The sequence below is a fragment of the Chiloscyllium plagiosum genome, unplaced genomic scaffold (assembly GCF_037043375.1).
Source record: "Chiloscyllium plagiosum isolate Xiang-an unplaced genomic scaffold, Cpla_swu_hap1 HiC_scaffold_36, whole genome shotgun sequence".
Taxonomy (NCBI): Eukaryota; Metazoa; Chordata; class Chondrichthyes; order Orectolobiformes; family Hemiscylliidae; genus Chiloscyllium; species Chiloscyllium plagiosum.
The window spans coordinates 13,135,595-13,149,548 of record NW_028270174.1 but is presented as its reverse complement, the minus strand read 5'-3'; the positions used below and the strand labels follow the sequence as shown (position 1 = coordinate 13,149,548).

The following is a 13,954-nucleotide window of genomic DNA, read 5'->3' as shown; positions in this document are numbered from 1 at the left end:
GAGGGGCTGAGATATAAAAATAGACTGGGATGTTTTCACTGGAGTGTAGGAGCTTGAGGGGTGACTTTCTCGAGGTTTATAAAATCATGAGGAGTGTAGATAAGCAGAATAGAAAGGGCCTTTTCCCTAGGATGAGAGAGTTCAAAACTAGAGGACATACATTTAAGGTGAGAGGAGAAAGATTTAAAAAGTTTGTGAGAGACAACATTTTACACAGAGAGTGGTTAATGTGTGGAATGAACTGCCTTATGGATTGATGGATGCAGGTACAGTCACAACATTTAAAAGAGTACATGAATAGGAAAGGTTTGGAGGGACATGGGCCAAATACAGGCAGATGGGACTAGTTTAGTTTGGGAACATGATTAACGTGGATTGGTTGGACCGAAGGGTCTGTTTCTATGCTATATGAGTCTGTGACTCTATGACTATGACTCTCAGTTCAGATTTCCATTGAATTCAGAGAGTATAGAAAATGGAGTGGTTTGTCATTGTCTGTTCCAGTGTTACCTCCTGAGACCAATGCCCCTGAATGAGCTTTTAAACACAGAGCAATTTCAGAACCTGCTCTTTGGATGTGTGTTTGATGTTTAACTACTCCTTTTCCAAGTTCAGGAGTTCATGATAGTGACACTGGGTGCATAAATCCTTCTCAGAAGGGAAAAGAACAGTAAAACATGCAAATGGTACACAAGAGTCCAAAGTATCTTGCATAACTCAAAGTGGAGCTCCAGTATCACCATTGTGTGTATTTTAAACTATTGTTGGTTTGTTACTGTTTTATTTCTCCTGGGAAATTGTGTGCCACACAGTATCAGTACCAAAACCACCCTGCTTTGTAATTTATTTTGTAATAATTGCAACCACGTTGCCTTGTGACTTCATGTCGCTCCAACCAATGTCATCTAAGAGTTGACACACAGTGCACAGCCCACCACAGCCTGCCCCTCATCTTCTTCATTATTTTATGTCTGCAAGCAGCAAGTCTGAAGTCATGTGACCTCATAAGGCACGAACCTCAACTTAACCAATAGACTGGAATCAAGGACTGCGTCATTTTGTGCTCTGGAAAATCATTTAGAATTGTCGACATTGCGATATAGAATGAGGCCATTTGACCCATCGAACCAGTTTTGAAGCAAATTCTTCAACTTGCCAAGTTCCAATGCATGGCCCTGTGCCACTTTGTATCCCATTTAGATCAAGCTCCTAAACAAACATCTGCATTTTATTTATTTTGTACACCATTTTGGCAAACATGATTTTAACAGAAGCTATGGTTACGTTTTGTTAAAAGAACATGGAGGCATCATTTCTTTTTATTTCATGACCATACTGATGGCAGTACCAACTTTATACATCAGGCCTCTGAATTAGTTCTGTATATATCTTTAGAATTGAACTTTTTGGAGCAAGAGTCCCATCGGGCAGAAGATACAAAAGTTTGAAAACACATACCAACAGATTCAAGAACAGCTCCTTATCCACTGTTACCAGATTTATGAACAGACCTCTCATGTATTAGAGTTGATCTTTCTCTGTACCTTCTCTACAGCTGTAACATTATATTCTGCATTCTGTTCTATTACGCTTTTGTATGATTTGTCTGGTTAGCATGCAAAACAATACTTTTCACCGTGTCTCAGTACATGTGACAATAGTAAATCAACTCAAAATCGAAATCTAAAAAAAGCATAATTTGCAATAGCAACAACCATTAAAAAGGTCAGGCATACTCAAATAGTGCAAATTTGGACAAGTTGCCTAGTTTTGATTGATGTAATTTATTTCAATAGAATATGATTGAGAAGCTTACTCAGATCCTACCGATGCCTATAGAATTGAGAGAGCCACTGGAAAAGAGAGGGAGATACAGCATTTATTTAATGATATGAACTTCTCACGTTATTATTGTTCGGGCCAGTTGTGTAAGATTCTCAAGGGACTTCTACCAGCTGATGTCTAATGATTTGTGACTCCCACATAATTACTCCATTCTACTTAGTGAAAAAAATCTTAACTAACTAGAAGAAAGTGAGGACTGCGTTGCTGGAGATCAGAGTCGAGAGTGTGATGCTGGAAAAGCCCAGCAGGTCAGGCAGCATCTGAGGAGCAGGAGAATCGATGTTTCAGACATAAGCCCTTCATCATTCCAGCACCACACTCTTAACTGTAACTAGTACCTACTTGTTGAAGATAAAGCAAGAACTTCTTTTGAGTTAGTGCCTTTAACAAGCTCAGAATCTTCCAGCCAACTGAATGTTGTGGTCGTCAACTTTTACACAGCAAGATCTAACAAACAGCAATACAAATCGTTTTAGTGATGTTTGTGTAGAATTAATGTTGGCCAGGTCTCCATGGAGATGTTGTCTTCTGCTTTGGATTGAGTGTGCTGATGGGGACTGATTTTAACATCTCATCAAAAAGATGTCAGTCCTTCTGTGTTGACTGGAGAGATGACCTAGATTACATTGCATTTTGTGAATGCAAATTTGCTGTAAAGCGATTCACAAATTGGGGATGCTGTTTCTAACGTGTGAGCGTTTAGTGCAATTACAGCACCAACACTTTAAGTGCTGTTCCTAAAGCATGATTTTTCTATAATGTGGAGTTGCACAAGAAGGGAACTGTTGCATGAGAGCAGGACTGACTGTATGCACTTACTGTTCCAAATTGAAGCATCCAAGCTTCTGACTTGGAGTTGAAAATTATCCCACTAAGCCGCTGAAGTTGGAACTACCTGTAATTCCGACAGCATCCACTACGTAGCTTTGGCACTGTCGGGACTGCAGGAGTAGCCAATCAGATTGCTTGGCTGTTCAATAAGTGAGCTGAAAATGTGTTGCTGGAAAAGCGCAGCAGGTCAGGCAGCATCTAAGGAGCAGGAGAATCGACGTTTCGGGCATGAGCCCTGTTCAATAAGTGAGACTTCCTCCCACTGCAGAGGAGAAGTCCCAAAATCCATCAGTTTAGCCCAACCACGATGCATTATAGCTGCAAGACAGGCCTGATATTGCTGACCTTTCTTGGTGAGCTGTCAGCCTCTCCTCTCCATCCCCAGCAATTTTTTTGTCCCTTGCTTCCTTATTACAATCACTCCTGAATTGTACAGGTACACACTCACACGTCCTTAATCACAGCTATACAGCTATACGTACACACAAGCACATGTACACAGATGTGTTTAAATCTTAATCCTGCAACCCCTCCCATTCTGATCTATCCAATTGTTGCTTGCTACACTGTTCCTCAATGTAGGTTCAAAATTAGCACAAAATTAGCAGTTTGCAACCTCCCAGATTTCACATTGCATTCAACAACTTTAGTGAGGGTCTTAGGATGCGCTGATAGTGTCTCCACCTCTCATCTAGGCAGCCTGGGTTCTGATGAAGGGCTCTTGCTCGAAACATTGATTTTCCTACTCCTCAGATGCTGCCTGATCTGCTGTGCTTTTCCAGCACCGCTCTAACCTTGAGCCTGGGTTCAAGCCCCAGTACTCCAATGATTAGCAATAACTGAGGTGAGCAGGTTGATTAGAAAATAACAGCACACCACAACCTCTGATCCCAGCTTTTCAAGCAGCAGTCAATGTCATTCCCATTTGACCCACTTTTTGTTTTATAACTTTTCCCATTCCCACCAACTCTTTGCCTTTTCCTGCCTCCCATTCTATCACAGACCTTCCCTTCTGTTGTTTCCATGTCTCCTATCCCACTCTCTGCACTGGATTACAAATTCCCAAGTCTGTAACTCTTTCCAGTTGTAGTTGAAAACCTGAAACACTAACTCTGTTTTGACATAACACGACCAGACATGTTGGTTATCAAACCGTTACCCTTTCTAATGCTCCATTGGTAGGCGCTAAAAGAGGAAAGGTTTCCTGGTCAACCAGAACTGAGTGGCAGTTGGAGCACAAACCATGTCCCCCCCCCACCCCCCGATGATAAAAGGTGTCACATGCACATTCTTGATGTGACTAAGTATTATCCCCCTCTGACACAATCAGTCACATACAAACACAGACACACACATAAACAAAGACACAAATTCACAAACACACAATCAGACACAAATAATTAAATACATAAATAAAACACACACACACACACAAATGAACACACACATTCAGAGACACATAAACACAGGTACACACACATACAAGTGTATTTAAACACCCACTTGCATGTCTACAAGTACAGATAGATACATGTGCAGATATCCAAAGAGGAAGGATTAATAATCTACCATGCAGCGGACATAGGGAATTAAGTATTCTTGTGCTGAAGGCGTAAGAGACTGAGAGACACTTCTGTGCAAATCGGACAAGTTAAAGCTAACTCTGCCCTACTCCACCTTGATCAATTAATTGCAGCTAATCTTTAACCATGAGTGTGTAATGCCTGATTTAGTTGCAGCTATTATTATCCTTTCCCTCAGGTATCTGTGTACCACTTCTTGAAGGCACCAGTCGCAGAACCCTCCCCGGGGACATACAAGAGCACACCAAGAAGGGAACCCACCATGGATCCAAGGGCACATATTGGCAGATTGTGGGAAACACACAGGCGAAACCATCACGTGAGAAAGGTTAGTGGGCACCATCATCTTTCAGCAGAATCAGCAACATGTGGGAAAATATCACACCTTGCCATCTCCAGCAATAATGAGACAATGTGGAGTGAGAACGATTTCAGTCAGATCTAGAACCCAATACCAGCTGCTTTGTGCTACCCATATAGTAATCATAGAATCCCTACGGTGTGGAAGCAGGCCCTTCAGCCCATTGAGTCCATATCAACCCTCTGAAGAACTTGCCACTCAGACCCTCCCCCTCTACCCTATACCTGTAGCCCTGCATTTCCCATGGCTAATCCACCTAACCAGTATACCTTTGGATCAAATCATTCTGTATGATACAGTGCCACTTACAGTATATACTGACTGAGGCACTCTGAAGTAAGCTGGGGGGAAAGAGAGGAAAGGATGAGAATAACATTTTTCATCTGTACATTTAGTACAGCCCTTGAAGTTCACGACAGCAACTTCTGAAGGGTAATGAAGGTGCCTGAGGCTGAATCTAGCCAAAGATAATTGTGGGTTTTTGCAATGGTTTTCAGTCAACCCAAAGACTTTTTCTTCAACCCCGTAATCTACACTTGGCAGGTTCCCCTGTACATTGCTAATATAGTTCTGTTCTCCTATTGCTCTGTTAAGTTGCAGCAGTCACGCACTGGGCCATTAGTGGCTTCCATGAATAACAATAAGTGAAATAGCAAGGATGTTTGGCTTTGTGACATGCTTGTTAAAACTCCAAGGGAACCTCAGAAGAAGCCACTTGTTCCTCCCCCTGGTCAAATGTGTTCACGTATCAGAAGAATTCAGATGTCAAGCTTTTGCCAGCATTGTTAGATTTAGACTCCTGGTTTCCAATTTCTTTATTCACATACTCAAGCTTTAAATTTAAATCTAGCAAATGAAAGACTTGCTCAGCTACTGTTGATCATTTCCTGAAGAGTTTAGATGAAAATTATCAACGCAGACTGATTGATTCGCTGATTCGCATTGGTAGAGTACTGCATACTGTTTGCAATGGTCAGCAGCAGTTTTCCAAAGTTTGTGTTGAAAAGTGTTGTTGGGGGAAGAGTTAACCAGCTCAACCAAGCTTCCTCCAACCTCACCCTCCTATTTGAGCTGAGTTTCTGACACATATTCTTTCATTCATAAGGACCAACTCGTTTCAGCTTTGTACCAGCACTTGCTCCTATGACTGAAACACTCACCCCTGCCTTTGTCAACTCCAGACTTCACCACTTCAATGTACCTCTCCTTTTCTGTGCTCCCCTACCTCTGCTTCCATCCCAGATCAAGTGATAGAGACTCATTTTTTCCTGTCTTATCTGATCTACATCCTCAATGCCTTCAATTTAAAGTTCATTTTTATGTTCAAATCCCTCCTATCTGTGGAACTCCCTCCTAGTTTACAATCACCTACAAGCTCCACATTCCTATGACATTTCTCTCTTGGAGGTGCCCTGCCTAATCTAACACTTTGCTGTTATTGGCTGTGTCTTTGACTTTCCAACTCTCTCCAGTTCCCTTCTCACACGTTCCTACCGCTGCATCGCAGAGAGAGACTTTTAACCCACTTCTTTGACGCCAGCTTTGTTCAACCCCTATTATTAACTGCTGTTTTTGATTCTTCATTGATGTGGTCATGCACTTCAGTACTTTAATAATCCTACTTAGAGACAATGCAAGCCAGTTAAGATTTTGTCCTAATTTTGAATTGCCCCACATTGTGGAGAAAGACCCTCGATGTTCACCTTAACCATGCTCCTCCTGATTTTATAAACCTTTCTAAGGTCACCCCTCAGACACCAACAATCTAGTGAGAAAAGTCCCACCCTATCCAGCCTATTTTTATAACTCAAACCCTCCATTACCTGAAACATCATGGTAAATCTTTTCCAAATCCTCTCCAATTTAATAATATCTTCCTTTAGCGGGGCAAACAGAACTGCACACAGTAGTCAAGAAGAAGTCTCACCAATATCCAGTACAATCTCAACATGGCGTGCCAACTCCTATACTCAAAGGCCTGAGCAATGAAGGCGAGCACGCTAAATGCCTTCTTAAGCACCCTGTTTACCTGTGATGTAAATTTAAAAGAATTATGTACCTGAACCCATATGTCTGTCTGTTCTGCAACACTACCCAGGGCCCTACCATTAATTGCATAAAGTCTACTCTTGTTTGTTTTACTAAAATGCACTACCTTGCATTTATCCAAATTAAACTCTATCTGCTACTCCTCAGCCCATTGACCTAATTGATCAAGATCTCTTTATAATCTTAGATAACCTTCTTCACTTTCAAGTACACCACCAATGTTGGTGTCATCCGTAAACTTACTAACCATACTTCCGATATTCTCATCCAAACTGTTTATATAAATGACAAACAAAAGTTGGCCCAGTACTACTGGTCACATGCCTCCAGTCTGAAAAACACCACCACCCTCTGTTTCCTACCATTAACTAGGAGAAAGTGAGGACTGCAGATGCTGGAGAGTCAGAATCAAAATGTGTAGCGCTGGAAAAGCACAGCAGGTCAGGCAGCATCTGAGGAGCAGGAGAGTCGACATTTCAGGCACAAGCCCTTCATCAGGATTCCTGACTCCTACTGTTAAGTCAATTTTGTATCCAATTGGCAAGCTCCCTCTGAATCCCATGTGATCTAACTTTACTAATTAGCCTACTATGCAGAACCTAATCAAACGCTTTACTAAAGTCTGTGTAAACAACATCTACTGCTTTACCTTCATCAATCCTTTTAGTTACTTCCTCAAAAGACTCAGTCAAATTTGTGAGACACAGTTTCCCTCAAACAAAACCATGCTGACTATCCCTAATTAGTCCTTGCCTCTCCAAATGCATGTAAATCCTATCATTCATAATCACCTCTGACAACTTACCTACCACCAATGTCAGGCTCACATGTCTATAACTCCCAGGCAGAAGACAAAGCATTAGCCACCCTCCAGTCCTCCAACACCTCACTAGGTACTTCTAGATACCTGGAGAATTGCAAATGTTATATTATTGTTCAAAAGTGGGTGTAAGGATAACTTACCCTGGGATTAAGTTAGCAGTCAGTTGGCCAATGAAAGAAAGCCAGAGAAGATTTGTTAAAGACAAACCATATTCAACTAACTCAATTGACATTTTTGATGAAGTAACAAGAAGAGCTGATTAGGGTAATGCAATTGATGTGGGATGCATGGCCTTCCAAAAGACCATGCAAAGCACTATCAACAACAATAAACACCCATTATCTGCCAGGGAAACGTTTTATTATCAATACCCCCTTTCCATCTCACTCCCCTGGGGTGACCACACTTCAGATGAGGTAGGTATTCTGAGATCAGTCGGCCATCTGCCCAAACCTAACCTCCGATGCATTCCCACCTCTCCTCCCAGGATTGGCAACATTGTTGTCCCACACCTGCTGCTAAGCTATGGAGTTAACTTCTTAAACCCCTTACCCTCTCCTTCACATTCAAGCTCTTTGACCACTGGCCGTCCAGCCATGTCCATGTCACACGAATAAAAAAAACGTATTAGGTCCAACCCTGCAGATTTCACCTTTTGGTTCTTTGGTGCTAATTGTCTATTCATGTTTGTGGCAAAAGTGAAGACTGCAGATACTGGAGATTAGAGTCAAGACTGTGGTGCTGGAAAAGCACAGCAGGTCAGACAGCATCTGAGGAGCAGGAAATTCCTGATGAAGGGCTTTTGCCCGAAATGTCAATTATCCTGCTCCTTGGATGCTGAGCTTTTCCAGCACCACACTCTTGACTCTATTCATGTATGTGGCCAAGCTTTGCTTTTCCAATATTAAAGATACCAAATAAGTACACGTTGGTTGTCATTCTTATTACGCAGGTCACGAAGGGGACTCGTGTTTGCGCTCCTCAGACTGCGCAGAAGGGTTCTGCTGTGCTCGCCACTTTTGGACCAAGATCTGTAAGCCAGTCCTCCGCCAAGGGGAAGTATGTACAAAGCAGAAGAGGAAGGGTTCGCATGGTTTGGAGCTTTTCCAACGCTGTGACTGTGCAAAAGGACTAGCCTGTAAAATCTGGAAAGAGGCCAAATCAAGGTTGCACATCTGCCAGAAAATCTGAGTATGTCGGGATTCCACTGCGGCCCTGAGACTGTGAAGCAAGGTGCTTTTGTCGGAGCACATTGTGTAAATAATACAGGATTTGTTAAAGTGCCATTTCTCTCACCAGAGTTCATCCATGCTTATTGCAAAAGAACATAGAGCACCAGGTCTGAAGACCACAGCACATCCATTCTGATCATTCTATGATAGCCTAGCACATCCAAATTAATTGAAGACAGTCAGAAACCTTAGTGGGGAGTGTTGAGTTTAGTCTTTCATTTACTATTCCATTTATAAAGTATATGAAAAAAGCATAATTCTCAGGATGTAGGCATTGCAGAAAAGGTGGCCATTTTTAGCCCCTCCCTAGCTGCTCCTTGAGCTGATGGTAGTTTTGAACTGTTTCAGTCAGTGGTGAAGGTATTGAGGCATTGAAGGTATTCAAGTTTTTGATTCAAATAATTATAACACAAAGTAAGTCTCTGCAAATGTCTTTCCACACTCCTGCCTCATTGGTTCTACACTGGCATTTTGAACGATTTCTTCTTGTGATCAGTGCAATGCCATCTGTATATTGACTATCACAAGCTCTGCAGTGGTTCAGCCTTCTTCTGTAACCATTGCAGTCCCTTTGATCTGCATCTCAAATTTTGTTTTCCTAGCAAACTAGGGAAGATCAGTCACTCGTCAATGGTGTTGCCCCAAAATGGTGTTCATTTCAACTGTATGATCCCATTTAGCAGATCCACACAATTGTTAATATTACACAGTGAAACGCTCTGCTTATAATTCAGTGTATTTCCTACAACAGTGACTGTGTTATCCAGACCATGAAAATATAAGTTAATTTACAGTTCCATTGTCAGTGACATAATTGACAAACGCAGACGTGAGGAATATAGGAAGAGGAGTAGACCATTCAACCCCTTCACCTCCTTTGCCATTTAATCAGATCGTGGCTGCCGTGTACCTCAGTGTACTCACCATTTCTGTTTAATAGCCTGGGATTCCCACAGTTGTTCACTGAATTAATTCACAAGTATCACAAAAGGTAGCAATGATGCAACAAAATAAAAAGCAATTAGAGGACAATATCTGCTAACTTAGCTCAACTAGGAATAAATATTAATGTATCATTAACATAATGCCAACCAAAATGTGAGAAGGCCATTTTAAATTAATCACTAACTACATGGTTGAAGTTATTAGGTCTCATCATGTTGACTGAAATGGGCTAATGGGCCTGTTAATCAAATTCTTTTTTCAGCCTACCATACAAGTCTTTATTTCTCTTCCATGATGCTTAAACTAATGAATATATTTTGAAAAACAAAGTAAAGAAAGGTAATTTGAGGGCGGCATATGTTAATTTGTGCTGTAGTAAATCTGTCATTACTTTATATTGTACAGATTTATGTAAAACGGGTTAAAATCTATTAATACTGGGAAGAAGATGGTGACAGACTCAGAGCAGACAGACAGATTGGTAGGATGGACAAATGTTTAATCAAGTTTAATGCAGTGAAGTAATGTATTCTGGAATGAAGACTGAGGAGAAATGTTGCAGAGATCTAAAGGGTCACAGGCACAGATTCTAGGATATGGCCAAATAATTTGACAAGGACATTGAAATAAAAAGGGATCCTTGGCTTTATAAATAGAGTCACAGGGTGCAAAAGAAACAAACTTATGGCAACATTTTAAGAAAACACTGGCTTAACTTCCAGGGGAAGAATTGTGTCCCATTCTGGGCAACATCATTTTGGAAAGATGTTAAAACCTTGGAGAGGGTGCAGAGGACATTGAAAAAAGATGCTCCCAGTGATAAGCAAATTCAATTATGTAGCGACACTAGTCCCACTGTAATACGAATATGATAAGAACTAGGAGCAGGAGTAGGCCACTTGGCGCGTCGAGGCGGCTCTGCAATTTAATAAGATCATGGCTGATCTTTTCATGAACTCAGCTCCACTAACTTGCCTTAATTCCTTTACTGTTCAAAATCTATCTATCTTTGCTTTAAAAACATGCAACGAGTGGAATTCCAGAGATGATCTTTCTCATTAGAGCAGAAAACGTCAAGGGAGTATTTAAAAGATAGTCTCAAATTTAAGAAGTGGACTCCAGAGAGAGAAATTATTTCCACTATTGACAACCAAAAGATGCAGATGGAGGTAATTGATAAAAGAACGAGGAAGGGGATGAGGTGAAATTATTTTACACAGTTAGTTGTTATGATCTGGAACGCATTTTCTGAAAGGATGTTGAAAGAAGATTCAATAATAACTTCAAAAGGTAACTGGATACGTAATTGAAATCGAAAGTCTTGCAGAACTCTGAGCAACGAGCAGCATGAGTTGATCTATTTGAATAGCTTTTACAAAGCTTCTGTGCCATGTGATTCTGTTTATACTGATCTGTTTTCCAATTCTTACCTCTTGTTCAACGTGAAAGATTCAACTAACATGGGGCACATGTTAAAAATCAGATCAAGCCCTTTGAAACAGTTGTGTTACCTGGAGGCAGAAAGGATTGAAAGAGAAGTGACAAGGGAGGTTAGTGGGGTTGATCTTTCAAAAGGCCTCAGTCAGTCATCCTCTGTTCCTGCAGGTTCTATTTGATCTCAATATTTTCAATTCAATAGAGCAGCAACATAATTTGCACTCATGTTGATATCTTCATCGTGAAACCTTAGAGATTTTGACCTGATCGTTTCAGACAGACAAAACGGTTACAAGCAGAATAATGCACAATAAAACGAATGACAACTCTTAAAAAAAAAACATTGCTATCTTCTGTAGCAGAACTGGGATGCTAGCAAAGCGGAAACCCATTATGCACCATTCCAAATTTTCTTTTCCATTTTCAGTTCTGTTGTGAAAGTGAGCTGCCAGTTTGCTGGGAGCCCCAGGTAAAAACAATGACTGGAGATGCTGGAAACCACAGTCTTGATTAGAATGGTGCTGGAAAAGCACAGCAGTTCAGGCAGCATCCAAGGAGCAGTAAAATTGACATTTCGGGCAAAGGCCCTTCATCAGGAATACATGGAGCCCCATGCAGCATTAGTAATGTTGCCTCCAGGTTATCTTAAAAGAGGCTTTCCATTTAAGCATGCCAACATACGATGTAAGTACACACCAGGAATTTGCACAATTCCTGTAATAAAATTAATGAATGCAAGATCAGGGTCCGTATGTCTGAAGTGCACATTACTGGTAGGTACTGGGAATAGAAACCTCCCCTAATGGTGTTCACTTGGGATCAGATAACCTTGTTAGACTTCACAGATACAGTCATATGCACACACCTGTTAATGTTTAATGTAACTTCACCCCTGCGGTAGCCAGTGAATATGGAGCTTTTTTTTAATGCAACAGGAGGAATTGTCACAATGCTTACAGTTCGGGGCAGTGCGTGAAAATTTTAGAGCCAGGTTTAGCAAAGAAAGAAAAGACAGGTGTCAGTCACGATTTATAGTCTGTGTTATCAAGACAGAGAAGCAAAAATGAACCCTGTAAGTGACGGCTAAACCTTTTCAATGTAAATTTGTACAGGATTTTATGTACAGTATTGAAAGCCAAAACTTGGGGCCTTCTTAAAGAAATAAAATCAAGTCAGTTCCTTTTTCAGCAGTGCATGCTCAGTTCAGGCTTGCTGGGACTGCATGTAACTTGCTTTTGTTTTGTTTAAGAGTTCCCTACAAATATCAAAATATATTGTTAATATGAGGACACCCTGAGGGTTTAAAGCACATAAAGGGCGCAATGAAGTATGTATTATTGATGAAAAGTGCTTTCTACAATAGATGTAACATAAATAAGGCTATTTTAGTTTTCCCTTCTTACTCCAACACATAACAACAGTGAGTACAGAAGAATGAATAGCAAAACAATATTTGAAAGCATGTTGTAGAGAATAATGGGAGTGTTTACTAGAAAATCATCTCATTAAAAAAGAGTTCAAATTGTTTATTAATCACTTGAATTTTGTTCTTACTGTTTATCTATCTTCACCTGTATCCCTTGATGAGATTATTTTCATTGTAATCATTTCAGCAGTTAGTTTCCTAATAGCTACAGCAGTGCTGTCGATGATATCATGATTAACTTTGTGATTAGTCAGTCTGCGGTATGTTACTAAGAGATGGCACTGTGTCAACGTAATACAGACATCCATAGGTTGAATGGGTGCAGGCATGGGTTTCCAAGCTGGTTTGGGACCTGTATGTGCACAAACTAGATCTGACTCTTGCAGAGGACCTTGATTCATCTCTGCTGCATCCCACTGACTATTATTTTGAATAAAGTATGCAGGTACTACACCCTGTTGTCCCACTCTAAAGGAAAATTGGCCCATTACAAGTGAGGAAGAGTTAGGAAATGATAAACACCAGCTTGATTTCAGTGATGTTACAATTGTCAGGGATGTAGAATTGCAGATGAATAAGTTGTCAGATTACACTTGTTCGCATAAGCAAAGATTTCAGAGCAGGAGAATTAGGGGGTGAAGTACCAAGTGCATGTTATAATAAAGCTTTTAGTTTTTTATTCACTTTGTGGCAACAATTAATCATGGTTTGCTGAACAAAGTTAAATGAAAACTGTTATCTCATTGCCCAATTTCTTAATTGCTTAAAAAGTAGCCATTATAATCAGAGAATATCCTTAAAGTTTTGCACTTACTTTCTTAAGCAGTCATCACAGATTTCAGAGGATTGAAGAAATCTTAATATTTTACTGAATTCTATCATCAAAAGTATTGGAACATTGAAACAACGTAATCAAACTGTCTTGCTGTAGAATTCTTACATTCGTTGTCAGTGTTGCATTCAAGAGCTGTTAATATCATTCAACAGGAATTGATTATATTCAATTATTGTATTTTTCCAAATTTTAGAATGAATAACGATTTTTTGTATAGTGCAGTTTTACATGTATTCAGAATGATTTATTTTACATATGACAATTCATAATTTTTTAAATAAAGTAAATCATGATTGTTCATCAACTATGCTTTTTGCTTTTTATGTAACAGTTGCATTTCTTTAGTTGCAATGAAAATGAACTGTTATATCTTAATGCATCTAAAGTCATCTTGGACTGTAGGATTGCTCTCGCATTAGAAAGAGAGAGATGACTGGTAGTGGATCACCACACCTCACGAAAAGGATAAGATTGAGAAGGTATAACCTTAATGGAAACCTCAATCAGTCTGGGAATTGAACCTGTTGTTAGCATTGCTAACCAGTTGTTCAGCCAACTGAGCTAGACAACCCCCCTACCCCCAATGT

At 40.3% G+C, this 13,954-nt stretch overlaps 1 protein-coding gene across 1 annotated transcript in view; it reads left to right on the top strand.

Moving 5' to 3' along the window:
* Nucleotides 1–13,671, top strand: part of dkk2 (dickkopf WNT signaling pathway inhibitor 2) — a 45,684-nt gene extending 32,013 nt beyond the window's left edge. The window contains exons 3-4 of the mRNA XM_043674335.2: nucleotides 4,438–4,587; nucleotides 8,445–13,671. Of these exons, the coding sequence (XP_043530270.1) occupies nucleotides 4,438–4,587; nucleotides 8,445–8,683 (389 nt within the window). The 3' untranslated portion in view covers nucleotides 8,684–13,671. The remainder of the gene's footprint in view (nucleotides 1–4,437; nucleotides 4,588–8,444) is intronic.
* The last annotated feature ends 283 nt before the right edge of the window (nucleotides 13,672–13,954 follow it).